Source organism: Macrosteles quadrilineatus, unplaced genomic scaffold (assembly GCF_028750875.1).
Source record: "Macrosteles quadrilineatus isolate MER2022 unplaced genomic scaffold, UCM_ALF_1.0 Scaffold_41__1_contigs__length_1036756, whole genome shotgun sequence".
Classification (NCBI taxonomy): domain Eukaryota; kingdom Metazoa; phylum Arthropoda; class Insecta; order Hemiptera; family Cicadellidae; genus Macrosteles; species Macrosteles quadrilineatus.
The window spans coordinates 159450-175046 of NW_026542634.1; the positions used below are offsets into that span (position 1 = coordinate 159450).

Sequence of the window (15597 nt, forward strand, 5' to 3'; positions counted from 1 at the left end):
TTTTTAGAAGTAAACTGTCCAATTAATCTGGGTACAATGTACGACCAGCTTCCAACTCATTCTCCATAAGTTCCATTACTACTTTTTCAGCATGACCCTCCTTAGCTTGAATATAAAATTTATCAGCGTACATTTTAACTTTGAATGTGTAACCATTTGTTGCACACAATTTCTATAGTTTCACACCATGCTTATACGTTTTCCATGGCAAATATTGCTTGACAATTCAACGATTGCCATTCTCGCCATGAGCCATTGATTCATCGATCACCAGATTTTCATTGAGGAGAAGAAGTTCCCTAAACTTTATGTTGAGTAAAGTTACCAAGGTTTTATCTTTGCTAGTCGAGGTTACTTGCCCAGGCATCATTGTTATGGAAGTGGAGACAATAAACAATCAAACCGATCTCTTCTCATTGTTTTTTTTTATGACTTGGTTTCCATACAAAATGGTTATTATGTCACTATCCAGTCCAATGTTCCTGTCACTTTCCTCAAATTGATCACCTCGACCAACACTAGTAAGATCAGTGTCACTGTCACTACCTTTGTCAGATTTAGTCTTGTCATCCCCATAATAGTAATCAAGAGCACAATCAATTTCTGAACTATTTTATTTTACTACTTAATTATTATGAGGCACGCCACCAAAGGCAAAGAATGATACAACTTGTACACCAAAAATGGTAGCAAGGGTTGTCAGAAGACCTGGGAAGCGAAGCGCTGTACTTTTACAGCAGTTACAAATAACAAACATGCGTATAGTTTGTCCAACTGCTGCCCCAACGGTGAATTGTACAATAAGTACATATGGCACACGTTGGTCCACAGGGATTTCAGTATGCCCACCAGACGACGAGCGCCACCAGTGGTAGACTATAAACATTTCTTAATTTACCTTAAATCAGTATAGTTTTAAGTACATATACGGTAAAATCAGTGAGTAATCGTAGGATTTAGTCCATATGATAAGTTGTTAGTTTTGTCTTTTTGGTCAAGTTACTGTTTATCGCAACATACTTTTAATGAGCTAGAAAATTTCAAATGAGTCAGATGCTGACATAGTCTATTGTACCATGATATAAATTAATGGCTGCATAAAGGACTATATATTTATAGTTCTATTGCTAACCACTTGATAGTGCCAATAAAGAAGTGTTGTTTATTGACTAGTATTCATTACTGTGAGTTTAATTTATAACTATTGTAAAGCGTTATACCTAGGCATTCATTTTGAATCATACTGTACCTATTGAAATGTACACTTTATCCAAGTTTTGTGCGATTTTTTATCAATCTTTTAGACTGTTAGAGATTAAAACTAAAATATTAACAACTGAAGCCAAAACTATATAACAAGCTACAGTAGTTAATTTTATTCCTTATAAAGTGTAAAATTTGATGTTGTTTATTGTAATTTGAATTCATAACTTTATATTCAACTAATTCAATGTAACATAAAGTTAAAATGTTATGTTTCATAACCCATTGGAATGAAATCTCATCCTCAGTAAATTATAAAAAAAACATTTAATTCTGGATATTGCAATTTCCTTTTACTATCAGGTGTATACCCGTCAGGTATATTTTATTTAAAGTTAATTTAATTTACATAAGACATTTTATTCTGGCATTATAACAATAAAATAAAATAAAATATATCTATCAGTTTAGATTTTACTAAACGTTGATTAGCACTTACCATTAAACTCAGTAAGAGTGCTTAAGTCCTCATTGTACGTTTTGTATGTAGTCAAAGCTCAACTTAACCTGCTCATAAAATATGATGAATTTGCGCAGGTAGCGCAAAAGACAATTTCTTTAGCTTCTTGCATTAAGAACTACATAAGTGGTGTTGATTTACTAGCCACAAGCCTTTGCTTTAACTGACGATTGTGTGAACTCTATGTTGTTTAAGTTGTATGCATTATCGTACATTTACTTCTCTGTGTTCTCTTTTAAGTATGCGAAATATTAAAAAAAGTAATCCTAGAAAATAAAACAAACAAAAAACTCCCTATTTAATTGATAATGTGTTGTGTTATAATAAATACATCAAGTAAAGTTTAAATAGTTTATTTACTTATCACAGCTTATTATTATTTCTAAAATAGTCTAAACTAACTTTACAATGATTCACCAGTATAAACTATATGAAGAAGACTAGTTATGTACAATTTGTTTATGAACTATATAATACAAAATTAGAATAAAATTGGCTTCAACAATGAAACCAGCACTGGAAAGAACAATTTTTTACTTAATTGCCCTTCCATTTGTCATATATATTAAACTATAAAACTTTAAATAATTGATGCTGAGAAAGTGATATACAATCCTGTAAGTTTGTCATCCTTTAACAATAAAAGAATTACCAATCCAACATCCCTAGAGAGTTCATTTGACAATTTGTCAGAAACATTTTTAAATAATTTTTACTTTCAATTAGTTTAAAAACTATAAAAAGGGAGTATGGTACTTGTTCATGGTTTCCAACCTGGAATTAAAATTAGCTTGATTTGACTTTGAATAATTTTGTTTACAATATAAATGTGAATGAAATATCCTTATGATCACTGTGTCTCCTCATTTATATGAAGTGTCTTCAGCTTCTCTACCAACAGAAGGCAAGGACGGCTTTCAAATGTGTTGCAAAATCCGTTTCCCAGTGTACAAAGACTTTCTGGAGTGAGATTCCTTTTTGTGGTGGATGCGTTTTCAGCCATAATAATAGGACTGGCTGTAAGCTCCTCTAGGTTCTGAAATAAAAAAGAAGTGTATTTAGAACACATAAATGATCTATCTAGCTCAACAATCCAAATTTAAGGTGAAAACATGATAGTAATGTTAATTATAGTTGAGCTTTCAAGACAAAGTTTTTTATAGGATACAATGATACAATACAGTTCTAAGTTCCTCAGCTGATTAAACCAGATCTGTATATTTACTACCATTGACCCAGAACTACTAACATTGACATATCTGTTAGTAGTCCTGCCATTGACATGGCCACATATCTAAGAAAGCAGATTTTTGGTGGTTTAAAACTGAGCCAGTTGTTCTTGACCATTGGGGCTTTATAAAAGGTCCTCTCTGAAGATATGTTTAGTAAATGCTACACAAATATCTTCTTTCTCTATTCTTCACTCACCCTGCATTGATATTTAGCTTGAAACAGACCTAATTATGCATCATATGGTCTTAAAAGTAATGAACAATAATTATGAAATGAAATAAAAGTTCTTTATTTACACAGATAAAGTTGGGGCCACATGGTTATTACAATTAACATATACTGGACTAATCAATACCAAAAAGTTATAGTAGAATTTGTGATGTTTAAAATATATCCAAGTATAAAAATACCCCCCTCCCCCCCCCCCCCGGGCAGCAAACCTGCAGACTAAGCGAATTTCTGTTTTCCTGATTTGATTTTCTCTGATAAAAATATATCCATAAACAAGCAAACAACAACAAATTAGGTACTTATTATCGTTAGAATAAGAATAACATGGGAATTTTGAATTTACAATTTTTTGCATTTTCTCTGTAACCAATATCCGTACAAAAACACTTCAGTATACTAAATTATTTGTTTTTAATCTTAACAAACTGGTTTAGAGAGGAAATTTTGAATCATGCTAGTTTGCAAACTCGTTAGAATAAAAGTAGGTTTACACATTTGTAATTAATTTAATCGAAATCGGATGATTTTTGCTTGAGTTATTGTGCTAACAGACACATATATATAAATATATTTTAACTAAGTGATAATGCCGCAACCCCTAGGTCTAGCCTGAAGTAATGTGAAAAATAATCCCGGGCTCGTGCCTAGCGTCCTGGGACAAAATATATTGTACATATATGAATTTGAACGGATGGTGTTTTGCGCTCTGGGGACATAAAAACGAAAAATTAAATCGATCCCGGGTCCAGGTCTTACCATGAGACCTACAGTAATAGCTTATTACCTAAATGTTCACTAATATAAAAAGAAATTGAGGTAATTATGTTGCAATTCTTACCACAAAGTCCAGGAAACCTCCGAGATGGCGATGTACCAAACCTAGCACAGGCTGGTGCACCCTGCCTGTATGGAGAATGTCCAAGCACGTTACCCCTGGAAACAATGCGAAATTGAAGATAAATACTACCTCTAAGTCAATTCTAGACTCTGAATGAGTGACTATCATATAAAGTAATATCAGTCAATAACAAACTCATGATGTCATTGATATATTTCATACAACATATATAGTTTTGCAGAAGTATTTGGTTTCTCAAAATACATATTTTCATGGCGAGTTGGTGAAGCTTTTGAGATTCAAACAACAGAAGTAATTATGTAACTTCTAAAATTGGTTGTGCAACTTAATTAGAAATCCCTTGATATGTTCCAAAGAATTTATTAAATAAAATTTTAAAAAACACTTTGTACTAACAAATTATGAAACCATTTACACACATGGATGGTACCCTACATAGGCTTTTAAGTAAGTCTTGAGGAGAAAAGTGTTACCATCAGTCACAGAAAGATTTGCTTAATAATACATTCCAATGGTTGTAGGAAAAAATAATACGTTAAGGATTTATTTTTCTCTTGTAGCTGGTTAGCCTATATGTGACTTGGACATTTAAAAAATCGATTTGCTTGATTTCGTTTGAAAATTGTGAAATGTCTCCATTGAAATCAATCAAGTAGGCCTAGTTTTAAAAATATGTGTATTTTCAAATGTGTGAATCATATTGTGTCTTAAGCCAGAGTGATATCTTTATTGTTTTTTTAGACCAATTCAAACTGTGATCTTGTTTAACAATCTTAGACTTATTAGTATAATCAATCGAAAATCATAGAACTTACGCAGGACCATAGTTGCAAATGTAAAGTTTTGTGTATCTAGATCCATCTTGGTAATAGGAATAACCACATCCCACCAGATAAGTTTCTCCCCAAACCATCTGTAAGCAAAGAGAAGTATTATTACCTACTGAATGTTGCAAGGGTTATATTTAATCATCTTTTAATAACTGATTTAAAACATGTATATAAAAAGTGCCTAAAAAACTATGTAGTGATACAGTTTTGCATTTTTGTGGATTTTTATTTGCATCACACATACGACGCCGGTCCACGGTGCTTTTCTGATGTTGACTTTCTGCTGCAGACAGTCCGTCACTCATATGTGACTCATTTAAAACATACGATTTTATTCAAGTTTATGATTTTATCTTTAGGTCTTGGTAAATGGAATGAATCAACTCTATTTAGTATCAAAAATAGGTCTATTGAATGATAAAAAATAGAACAAATTCTTAACAAGCATGTAAATTAGTAAGGTAAAACAAGATAGACAACAGGTTGATTAACACTCCTTTGAAATCAAAATAAAAGGTCCCATCCACAGACCACGCGACATATATATGTGACAGACATTCCTGTAGCCCATTACGCAGTTAAAAATACGATCAAATACACCAACTGCAAACCAGATCCTTTGGTAACGAGGAGCTTGAATCACAAATATGTAACGTCAGGCTATGGTTAGCACCCCAAGCGTCACATATGTGTAACGTCGATCTATATGCAAAATCAGTGTGTCACAAATACTATATCTAAAAGTCTTTACTGAAAGTCCAAAATTTGGGTCGGTACAGTAGCGAACGTGTTAGAACTATGGTTTCATGTAGATTGTAATCATTACATAGACTTTCTATTCAAGGAAACTCATAATCGTAGAAATAATATTATCACTGTTTTTCCGGTTAAGCATTTAAGTTTAGGAGTCATAATACTATTTCAACTATTTTCAAGCTAAGAGATATAATAATAGACATTGTCCTATTTTAGCCTTACCTGACTGTAATGTCCCGTTCCGTGACTGAAGCCTCCTCTGTATTGGTAGACTTCGTTGAACCAGGCTGCGATTTGTGTGTTAAAGTCCGGTTGAGAGCCCAGTCGGTTTGGGTGAGGTGACGACCATGTGCTGGCAATATTCTGGCCAACAGCAAACCTCGCTGCAACCGAGAACAGAGAGTCATTCATTAGACTTGGATGTTTAATCTCAACTATTATGGGTGATAAAAGTAATACTGAGATATTGATTTCATTTAATGATACTGTTAAACAATTAGAGCTTAAAACTACAATTTATAAAAAAAAACTCTAGATTGAATTAAAATGTGGTGATACTAATTTCAATTATTGCTCTCCTTTTTGACAAACTAATGAACAATACTCACAGACTCTTCGAGCTGTGGAGGAGTCATGTCCATTCTGGCATCGATTTGCCCACTCTTGCGCCTTCCTTGCGAGTTCTTCATCCCACACCTGGCAAACATACTGTGGATAAAACAGGCTCTGCTGTATAGATTCACTAAATTATGCTTAATCTATTTACATGCAGGGTGCAGCAGCATTGATTGAAGACAAGGCTTTGACATAAAAGTCTAACTGATTCCTTTTGTCTTCGTTGCATGTAAAAATGTTGTTAAACAACAAAACAAACCTATCTTATGGCATCACTCAAACATTACTTTTAATTATTGTTTGTTGAAATATGGACCTTCCTATTTCAGTTTGGTAAAAATTATAGATTGGAACAGAAACAGATAACAGCAATTAAAACGGGCGATTGTGTTGTGTGATAAAGTATTCATTCACATTTTAGTATTTTCCTTGTTAGCAGATTTGGAGGAGTGTTTATTGCATAAACTGTAGATCAAAACGTTTGCCAATATAGAGAGAATCAATTATAAAATAATAAATGATAAATGTATTGGTGTTTTACACAGTAGATGTTATCTAGTGGTGAATAGTGAATACCTTTAGTCTTACAAGTTGGCAGTGACGGTTACACAACTTCAGCCAAGTTAGTTGTCCAGTATGTGCACTCACCACATTATTACTGTATTTATCTTTGCACATATCCTGCTTCATAATAGTTAATGTTGGTGGTAATATCAAAGGTACAAACCATCTCCAGCATGTTGGCGGCTGCAGGCTGGCCTTGGATTCTTCCTGAGGCCACTTGGCTCCTCATCTGGTTGTGTAGGTCAACTATAGTCTGCTTGTCCTGACTTGTCAACCCTCCACTCCCTGGAAAACATTCAGACCATTAGGATATTTTAAAGATGATGTGTTCGGAGACATGGTCAATCAGGCTGAAAATTTTCAATAAATAAATTGTTGTGCTGACCTAGAGGAGGTTGTTGCTTTAAGTAGGCCAGTGAACTTGATTAATAGTTGGATTGTGAGATAGCGTAGATTAAGGTATTTATATGTTAGATGTGCAAATCAAGATTTGCAGTACTCCATCCTCATAAGTATGTAACCATCTAATTTATAATGGTCAACTGAAGTCTATCAATAACTCTTATTCTCATGTCTGCTGGTATTGGAAATTAGTTTCCAACACTTAGGTAGTAAACATTTTTGTTTGATTTGATCAGCTTATCGAGGAAAATGTGAATATCACATAATGTAACACACTCGTTCATTGAAAGCTCTGGAGCATATTGAACAATAAAATATGTTCATGTACTTCTTAATACCAATGAATATGTTATCCCATTAAAGTACTAAAAACTTATATCTTTTAATAAATATTCTACAATTCTATAAGCTAAAGTTTTTTTGTACTAAAAATAATAATTCGTTATTTACATGCAGTTAACAAATTGAGTAAAATAAATAAAAAATTAGGAACTTACTGAGTAGTCTGCCCCTGCAAGCGAAAGTCATGCACACACAGGCATATACTATTACTGCAACCACAGCAACCGCTCGTGATTCAACCATAGTCACCGAATCTGCAACACAGAATACACCTTAGTGGAATAAACAAGAAGAACTAACTCCAGTAACCCGTGATGATCCAAGGGAAGTGTGACACTCTAGGGCCTTCTAAACTAATATTGGAGGATGGAATGGAACTAAGGATGGTACCATTGACTTTATATTGTTTATTTTTATATCGTTTATTTATTTATATAGTGTAGATATAAGGTCAATAATGGTACTTTTAGTTTGGTACTTGGTTTTCTTCTCCTTTCTGTTGTTTGGGGCAGGACTTTTCTTCCCGTGCAACAATAAAAACATTAATTTGTAAATATTGGGTAAACATTAAAGTCGCAGTACTAAAAAACAAACAAAATATATTTTCAGTGTGTATTGTACTGTTCTACGTCAACATGACAGTATTCCGCGATCGCGGCTCCATCGTTATTATCTCCCGCGACCACAGGAACATCATCAGGTCACCGTCCGTAGCGGCAAAATCGTGAATACTCCACGCGATCGCGGTCAATTTGTGAACATCTCTCTCAATCGCGGGGAAATCATTGTCCCTTAATTGCGATCATGGCCAAAGAAAAAAAATCTTGAATTAATCTTTATCCCTCCCGAAGATCGAGAATATGTTTTCCCTAAACTATCCCGAAATTTTAGGACCTGTCCATCTGAAGTGTTGTCCGTTTGAAGTGTTCTTACATGGTTAGACTTAATTACGGTTCTTATCGGACTTAAGTTTAGTGTACTAAGTTACTACGCGCCCGACGATGGAGTAATCTCCGAAATGGCCGTAGTACAGTATCACCTCTTATTGCGAACACGGTATAAGGATTAAATTTATTTTTATATTGTTTATTTTTTCGTTAAAAAATTAAATATCGTTTACGGTGTTAGTGTGTGTGGCACATTCAACTAAGACTTTTTTTAAGCATAAAAAAAATTTTATTAAATAACACATATACAGCATGTGGGTAGACAAATATTTTTTCATGATGGTTGGCCACTGGATCGTTAAAATTAGCACTAATAAGGTTTATGTTACCTGGCTTCTGTCTCCGATCCACGGTAGTTTTAAGAAACTACAGCTGTTTCATGCCTACATTGGCACACCGTGGATCGGAGACAGAAGCCAGGTAACATAAACCTTATTAGTGCAACTATTTTTTCTTCTTAAAAATATTTTGATAAAAATGAAAGTTGTGGACCATTCACTTTTTGTATTGCAAATGCAAGTGTTTTTGCTGTTTGTTGTTCTTTTTTGTGTACTATGTTTTATCTACTGACCCAATAGGCCACTATGGTGATCGTTGGACACTTTCTGACATGGGATCATTCCAATAAAGCTTATTGTTTATTTGGGTTCCTGTAAATATATTATGTTATGTAATACATGAACAGAGATATAAATAAATTGCAGAGATTTATTTTGGACACATTGAGCTGACTGAAACCTTACAAAGGTAGGCCAAATCCATGAATCGGAGTATTATTTTCACTACTTGTGGTTCACCACACTAAGGGTCTCACCTGTCTATGAATCCTAACTTTCAAAATAATCAGACTGGACATCGAACTGTCTTCATTAATGAGTTTTCTATTCAGTCTGAGCAAACAGATCCATTAACTATTGGTAATCCTGCTACATCAATACCTACACCCCCATACTGAATGTCAGATATCATTAGGCGTTCGGCCTACTGCTAGCCTAGAGGTGATTCTGTTCCCCACCTCTATTGGCTTGGTTCTCCAGATTGGGAAGTGTGAACATCTCGCTTTTCTTATCATCAGTCATTATCATGTACATTTTATAAAATATGCGTTCTGCGTTATAGCTAAATTCAAGCATTATACATAGTGTCCCGTAAGTATATAAAATCTTGGAAAGGGTCAAAGTAAAACAAAAATCAAGAGCAACATTTTTTTATAAAAAACTACTCGTTAGTGAGATATCCGTCATTTTCTTTTTGTGTGTTTTAAATTTATATCTAAAATAAATCTTTATAAATATTAGTTTGTAATTTAAGAGTCAAAAGCTATTTGAGAAAAATCGTTACTATAAAAATATGTTTAATAATGGTGGCTATTTTTATTTTTAACTTAAATTACTAAAATATGGATGATTTTATGAAAAACTACCAAAACACTCTTATTTAGCATTAAAAATATCCTATTGAACGACACTAAACTCGAAAAGATTGAATAATAAACATCTTAGAAATCGAAATGTTGATGTGCAAAATAAGGCGAACCCTGACTGATTGGCCTGGCTTGTACATCCAAAAATCTGTAATGGAGGATATTCCACGAAATAATATATAGAATGAGATATATAAAACACACGATATTCATACTGGTAATCAATCACATTATATAGTGAAATTTCCCCATCGCAGCAAACCTATAGGGTGAGCGAAATTTCACCTGCTTTGTTAAACTTTTTATTAAAACAGCTGTGTGGACAATGCAACTTGGACTTGGATCCGCTCCCGTTGTTTTAAATACTTGAGATTTGCTACCAAGAGGAACACAAAACATTATTATTCTATTTAATTACTGTTAAAAGTGTAGTATATAATGAAGTTTACCAGATTGTAAAATATGTATCAGAAGCGGTTTCTAACAATTTATTAACCTATATAGCTGAAGAAAAAAGGTTATGCATAATTTTTGTCTTTAGCTGATTAATGTGGCGAAATGATATTTTATATGTCAGACGGAAAGGACAAACTATACTTGATGTACAACCCTATTCTCTTAAACCTCCTTTCCATGATCGTATTGAATGAATTTAATTTAAACTAATTTAAGATGTCGGCTTAGTTCAAAATTTCAATAGTGTTGCCAGATTCGGCAACCTTGCCACCAGAACTTGTTTCAAACAAATACCAGAACAATTATCCAGCAAATTGTATGGCAGATTTTATAGTAACGCTTCTACAACCTGAAAATATATTTTTCTTAACTTATTATCACGTAATATTTATGTATACTATATAACGTAATGTTTTAAATGGCCGTCATTATTAATTTGTATGTTGATTAACAGATAAATGGTTAAATTGATTTAAAATGAAGTAATACTAGTTTTAGACATTTCGATTATAAACTTGATTTTAATGTACTGAAATAATGAAAACAGTTAAGACATATTCAAGCTAACTCTAGTGGTTTGATACAATACGGGTAAACAATGTGGTTTAAGTAACCAAGAAAAATCCAACGACAACTTTTCTGAAAGTTCCTTTTTGTTAGAAACAGCTTTAATGACAAAATATCACATCCAGACTAAGACTATCTGAAAAAAAAAACAAGCTACTAAACAAATTCAAATATTTTTCTATTGCGAATTTCACATGTAGAATCAAGCTATGAACGGCGATTCCATTACTCATTTTTTTAAATGTATCCTAAAATATTACTTATACGTTAAACAATTTAACATCATTTTACAAAATCCAGCATTTAAATCACCAAGCATTGATAATCTAAACGTAACTGATTATCATTAAATGTTTAAAAGTTGACATTATTGTTTGGAAATACAATTTAACCGTTGATGATTTCAATATGAAAATGAAAACAGACTGGCGATCCAATTGAAAATTAAAAATTAAATTGTTGACAACGAATGCAGGCCAAATAAATTATCTGCATTCTTGATGTTTTTCAGAGTAGTTGTAATCAAAGGTAAACAAAATAAAAACAATCAGTCATGTGGAGTTAAGGTAAGGGTGGAGGTAAGGTGCTGATTATATAGCGTAATTATACAGGGTGTTGAAAATGTCTGGAACCAACATTATATCTGGTGAGTGGTTAAAGAAAAACAACTGATATTTTGTGTACGGATATACTATGGTTTTACCTATCTTTTGGTGCCGTATGAAATTTTTTACCACTTATAGGGAACGTCCTGTGGAGGATGCAGTAAAAAGTTTTAATGGAAGCCTATGGTAAATGATACATCATTTTAAAGGCCATTTTTTCTGAGTAAGGAGCCGCAAGTTTCATCTCAAAAGGACCACCCTAGCAAAAATGGCGACTGTTTGAAATTTAAAAACCCACTCATAGGGAACGTCCTGTGGAGGATGCAGTAAAAGGTTTTAATGGAAGCCTATGGTAAATGATACATCATTTTAAAGGTAATTTTTTTCTGAGTAAGGAGCCAAAAGTTTCATCTCAAAAGGACCACCCTTGCAAAAATGGCGACGGTTTGAAGTTTTTGAAAATAATTGAAAGCTTAATTGGTATTTATGTTAAAAATAAGTTTAGTAAAACAACACAAACAATTTAGTAAAATGTTTTTTTTAGTCACTTTTCAGTTCACCACGTTATAAACTACTGTACTTCGTAACTGGCTTGTAATAGCATTTAAAGGAAACAAATACGGACCATTTAAATAGCAATGTTTTTAAATTTCAAACAGTCGCCATTTTTGCTAGGGTGGTCCTTTTGAGATGAAACTTGCGGCTCCTTACTCAGAAAAAAATGGCCTTTAAAATGATGTATCATTTACCATATGCTTCCATTAAAACTTTTTACTGCATCCTCCACAGGACGTTCCCTATAAGTCGTAAAAAATTTCATAAGGCACCAAAAGATAGGTAAAACCATAGTATATCCGTACACAAAATATCAGTTGTTTTTCTTTAACCACTCACCAGATATAATGTTGGTTCCAGACATTTTCAACACCCTGTATGTAGTAAATACTTAGTTCATTCGACATTTATTCATTGTCGAAACTCAGTGTTTTTCATTAAGTGATGAGTTAGACGAAATATTGAAGATAAAAAAAAACATTTGTGTAAGAATGAATGGTGTGGAACAATGGTACTTTCTTTTCAGACTTGCTTTTAATATTAAGTTAAAATACTTTTAATAATTTCGATATCGTGTAAATGTGATTACAAACTCTCTTTATGCATATGTAATATTGAAAACTTGGAACTAATCTTCACTTAATTCACGCACACCAGACCTGCTTCTCTCACAAAACGCGCGATGAGTTGATTCCGGGCTATATGTTAGTATAGTTACTTGAGAGAGAAGAGAATGGAGCTTTCTACAACTCGGCGAACACGGGTTAACGACCGAGACTTTATAGTGAACAACTCTATTTCATATACGTTTTTGAGTTGCTATAAATATGACGATTAACTGTTAAATTCTACGAGGACGATAAACATGAAAGCGAATAGCTTTTGCAAATAACAGCAACAATTTATAAGACAGGCTCGTGCCGGCTGTTTCGCATTTCTACGACTTGGAAAGACCTGTTTGACGGGCGATTAACTTTGAAAAATCGCGCCAACGTTCGCCATTCCTCTAGCACGATTATATCTCACGAATACATACTTTTGACAACACTACAGTAGGCATACACTTTACCGGCGCATATGTGTCAGTGTCGTCCATTCTACGGCTCCATTCGTTATACATTTACTCTAAGTTTATTTTTAAGCTAAAACAATAACACTTGGACACATTCGGTAAGTCCTGTGAGCATAGTTATTACATGAATTGCGTGTTAGTGCCGAGCTACGTCGACCTTTTTATAAAACTTTATAATTGCCTATAATATAGCCATTACAGAGAAATTGTCTACGGTAAAATATTGAACAGGCTGCATTGTACAACATCCAGCTAACATGATAGGGTAAACACAGTTTGATACGTGTGGCACAACATATAGACATCGTGTTAGTTATTAACTCACACGAAGTAAACAATTCCTTTCGTCATGAAATGCAGTCCTAATCTGACGGAGAGGACCCCTTAAAATCCAACTGAATGGATGTGAAAACTAATATATGTGACAGTGGGGTTTTATTCCAGGTTTTTGGATTTCTTAAATAATATAGCCTCGAACATAGAATGCTAATGTAGCCTAAAACGCGTGAGGTCAGAATCAGGGTAGTTTTATCGGAGAAGTGACCCTGCTGAAGGCTATTGAGAGAGATATACGGTCGAGATGTTTACTTTGAAAGATAATTAACTACAGTACATGGTTCCTCATAGTGTATGTCAGCCAAAATGCTTAAAATAAGTAGTATTCAATGACGATTCTAAGTGATTTTATGCTACCGGTATTTAAAAGTTAATCACACTTGAGCAAAAAGTATCAATCGATATATAAAAATGTTGCGTACAGTATTAAATTACAATAATATCCTAACTAACCCAAAATACATCTAAAGCCGGAAACTACAGAAGTTTGAATACTATCAAATTATTTTGCTTGTAAGAAGGATATGATATTTTCCCAGGTAATACACACGGGCATATTACCTTAAAGTTTGTCTTTTACCATATTTTCATTTAGTATAAAATCGATGGTGAAATTGATTAAGAGGAATATACGGTTACGTTTTCGTTACCCTTCTAGCAGTTTTCTGACTTCCGAAGGATGTTAGACAGCGATTTTCTGATCTTTGCTTCATATTATATTAAAAAATCATTTGATTCTTAGTTGGTCGGTCACAAGGGAAAATCTGATGTAGAAATCGTTTGTTTGCCTTTGTTAATGATGTAATTATGATAATGTAACCATTATACTGAAATGACCTCATTTGACATGCGGGGCTTGATATTGGTGATATCGTATCAGAGGAATCAGACGGGGTTTTATGAAATGCAGTTGGCTTTAGTAGTATTTTAATACTGTGTATTTTGGTAAAGGAAGTATATAACGGTCACAGTTAGTACTATATCTCGCTAAGTGCGATTTTTATAGGATATGTCAACGGGGGTTCCTTGTGATCTTATTAAAAGTTGTGGCTTAGAATTTTTATAATACAGAAATCGTTTTTTTAATACGTGTTTAAAAATTTCAATCCGTAGTAAGCTTAACCCATTGTATATTGGGGCTAAAATTAGTGATCTACGAAACTCAAGAGAATAAAACTGCGGAAATAGTATATTTTACTATTAGTACCCATTTTTATTTATATCTGTTATTCGTTATGTGTGTATTTTTGCGTCGTGATAAAAAGTGTTGGTCATAACTTAAACCAAAAGTGATTTCTGGTACTAGCTTCAAATATCTCTGTTCTCTGCATCGCCTTGCACGAGAAATTCGATAATCCTGTGTTCGGCTTTACCTCATATTGAGGGTGCACTGGAAAATGTCACTTTCGGTGCTAGTAATGCAATTAGTGACTTATTGACTTTTCCTGGTATTAATCAATATACCACTGGCCTGCCTCTTTTGGCTACGACAGTTTAAGCGTCGTAATTAACTATTATTCTGGTTTCGCTGGATATTTCGAAATTTGAACCATTTGAATGAGAGCTATCATTGAATCTTCTAAAATACTTTTGTGATAGCTAGTATAGGAAACCCAAATATTAAGTCAGATGGAAATCATTAATTTGGAATTAGTGTATTACGCGACAATGCCGAGACCTGTATATACTATATAGTATACGTATATACTATAGTATATATGGAAGGTACGAGGAGGATAGTTCCTTTGCGAAGCTTGCCGCGCGGGATTTCACACAAGTACTGTTAACTCCTTCCCCGGTGAGTTGCGAACTCGTCAGACTACCAACAACAAGTGTAAACAACAAGTCAACATTTACTTAGACATTTGAAGTATCATTATCTTACTAATATTTCGCCAGTTTCCCCACTTGTAAAACATACAATCAATACTCTCTAATACTTGCTTTTTTGATTTATCAGGGGAAGCAGATTTAAAATAAATTTCCTCGATCAACTATTATTTCATTCGTAATTTTACAATATTATCCATCGTAATGAATCTTACATATTCAATTCACTCGTAAATGATAAGACTCTACAC

The 15597-nt window shown here is 33.4% G+C and overlaps 1 protein-coding gene across 1 annotated transcript; it reads right to left on the bottom strand.

Annotated features, from left to right (window-relative positions):
* Positions 1-2586: 2586 nt before the first annotated feature.
* On the bottom strand, positions 2587-9581 carry LOC129005882 (venom allergen 5-like). Its single transcript, XM_054434917.1, has 8 exons — positions 9518-9581; positions 7711-7809; positions 6975-7096; positions 6241-6328; positions 5855-6015; positions 4862-4959; positions 4026-4120; positions 2587-2759 (listed from the first exon to the last, which is right to left on the bottom strand). Exons 1-8 carry the CDS (start codon positions 9579-9581, stop codon positions 2719-2721), a joined length of 768 nt encoding a protein of 255 aa, XP_054290892.1. The 3' UTR covers positions 2587-2718.
* Between the last annotated feature and the right edge of the window lie 6016 nt (positions 9582-15597).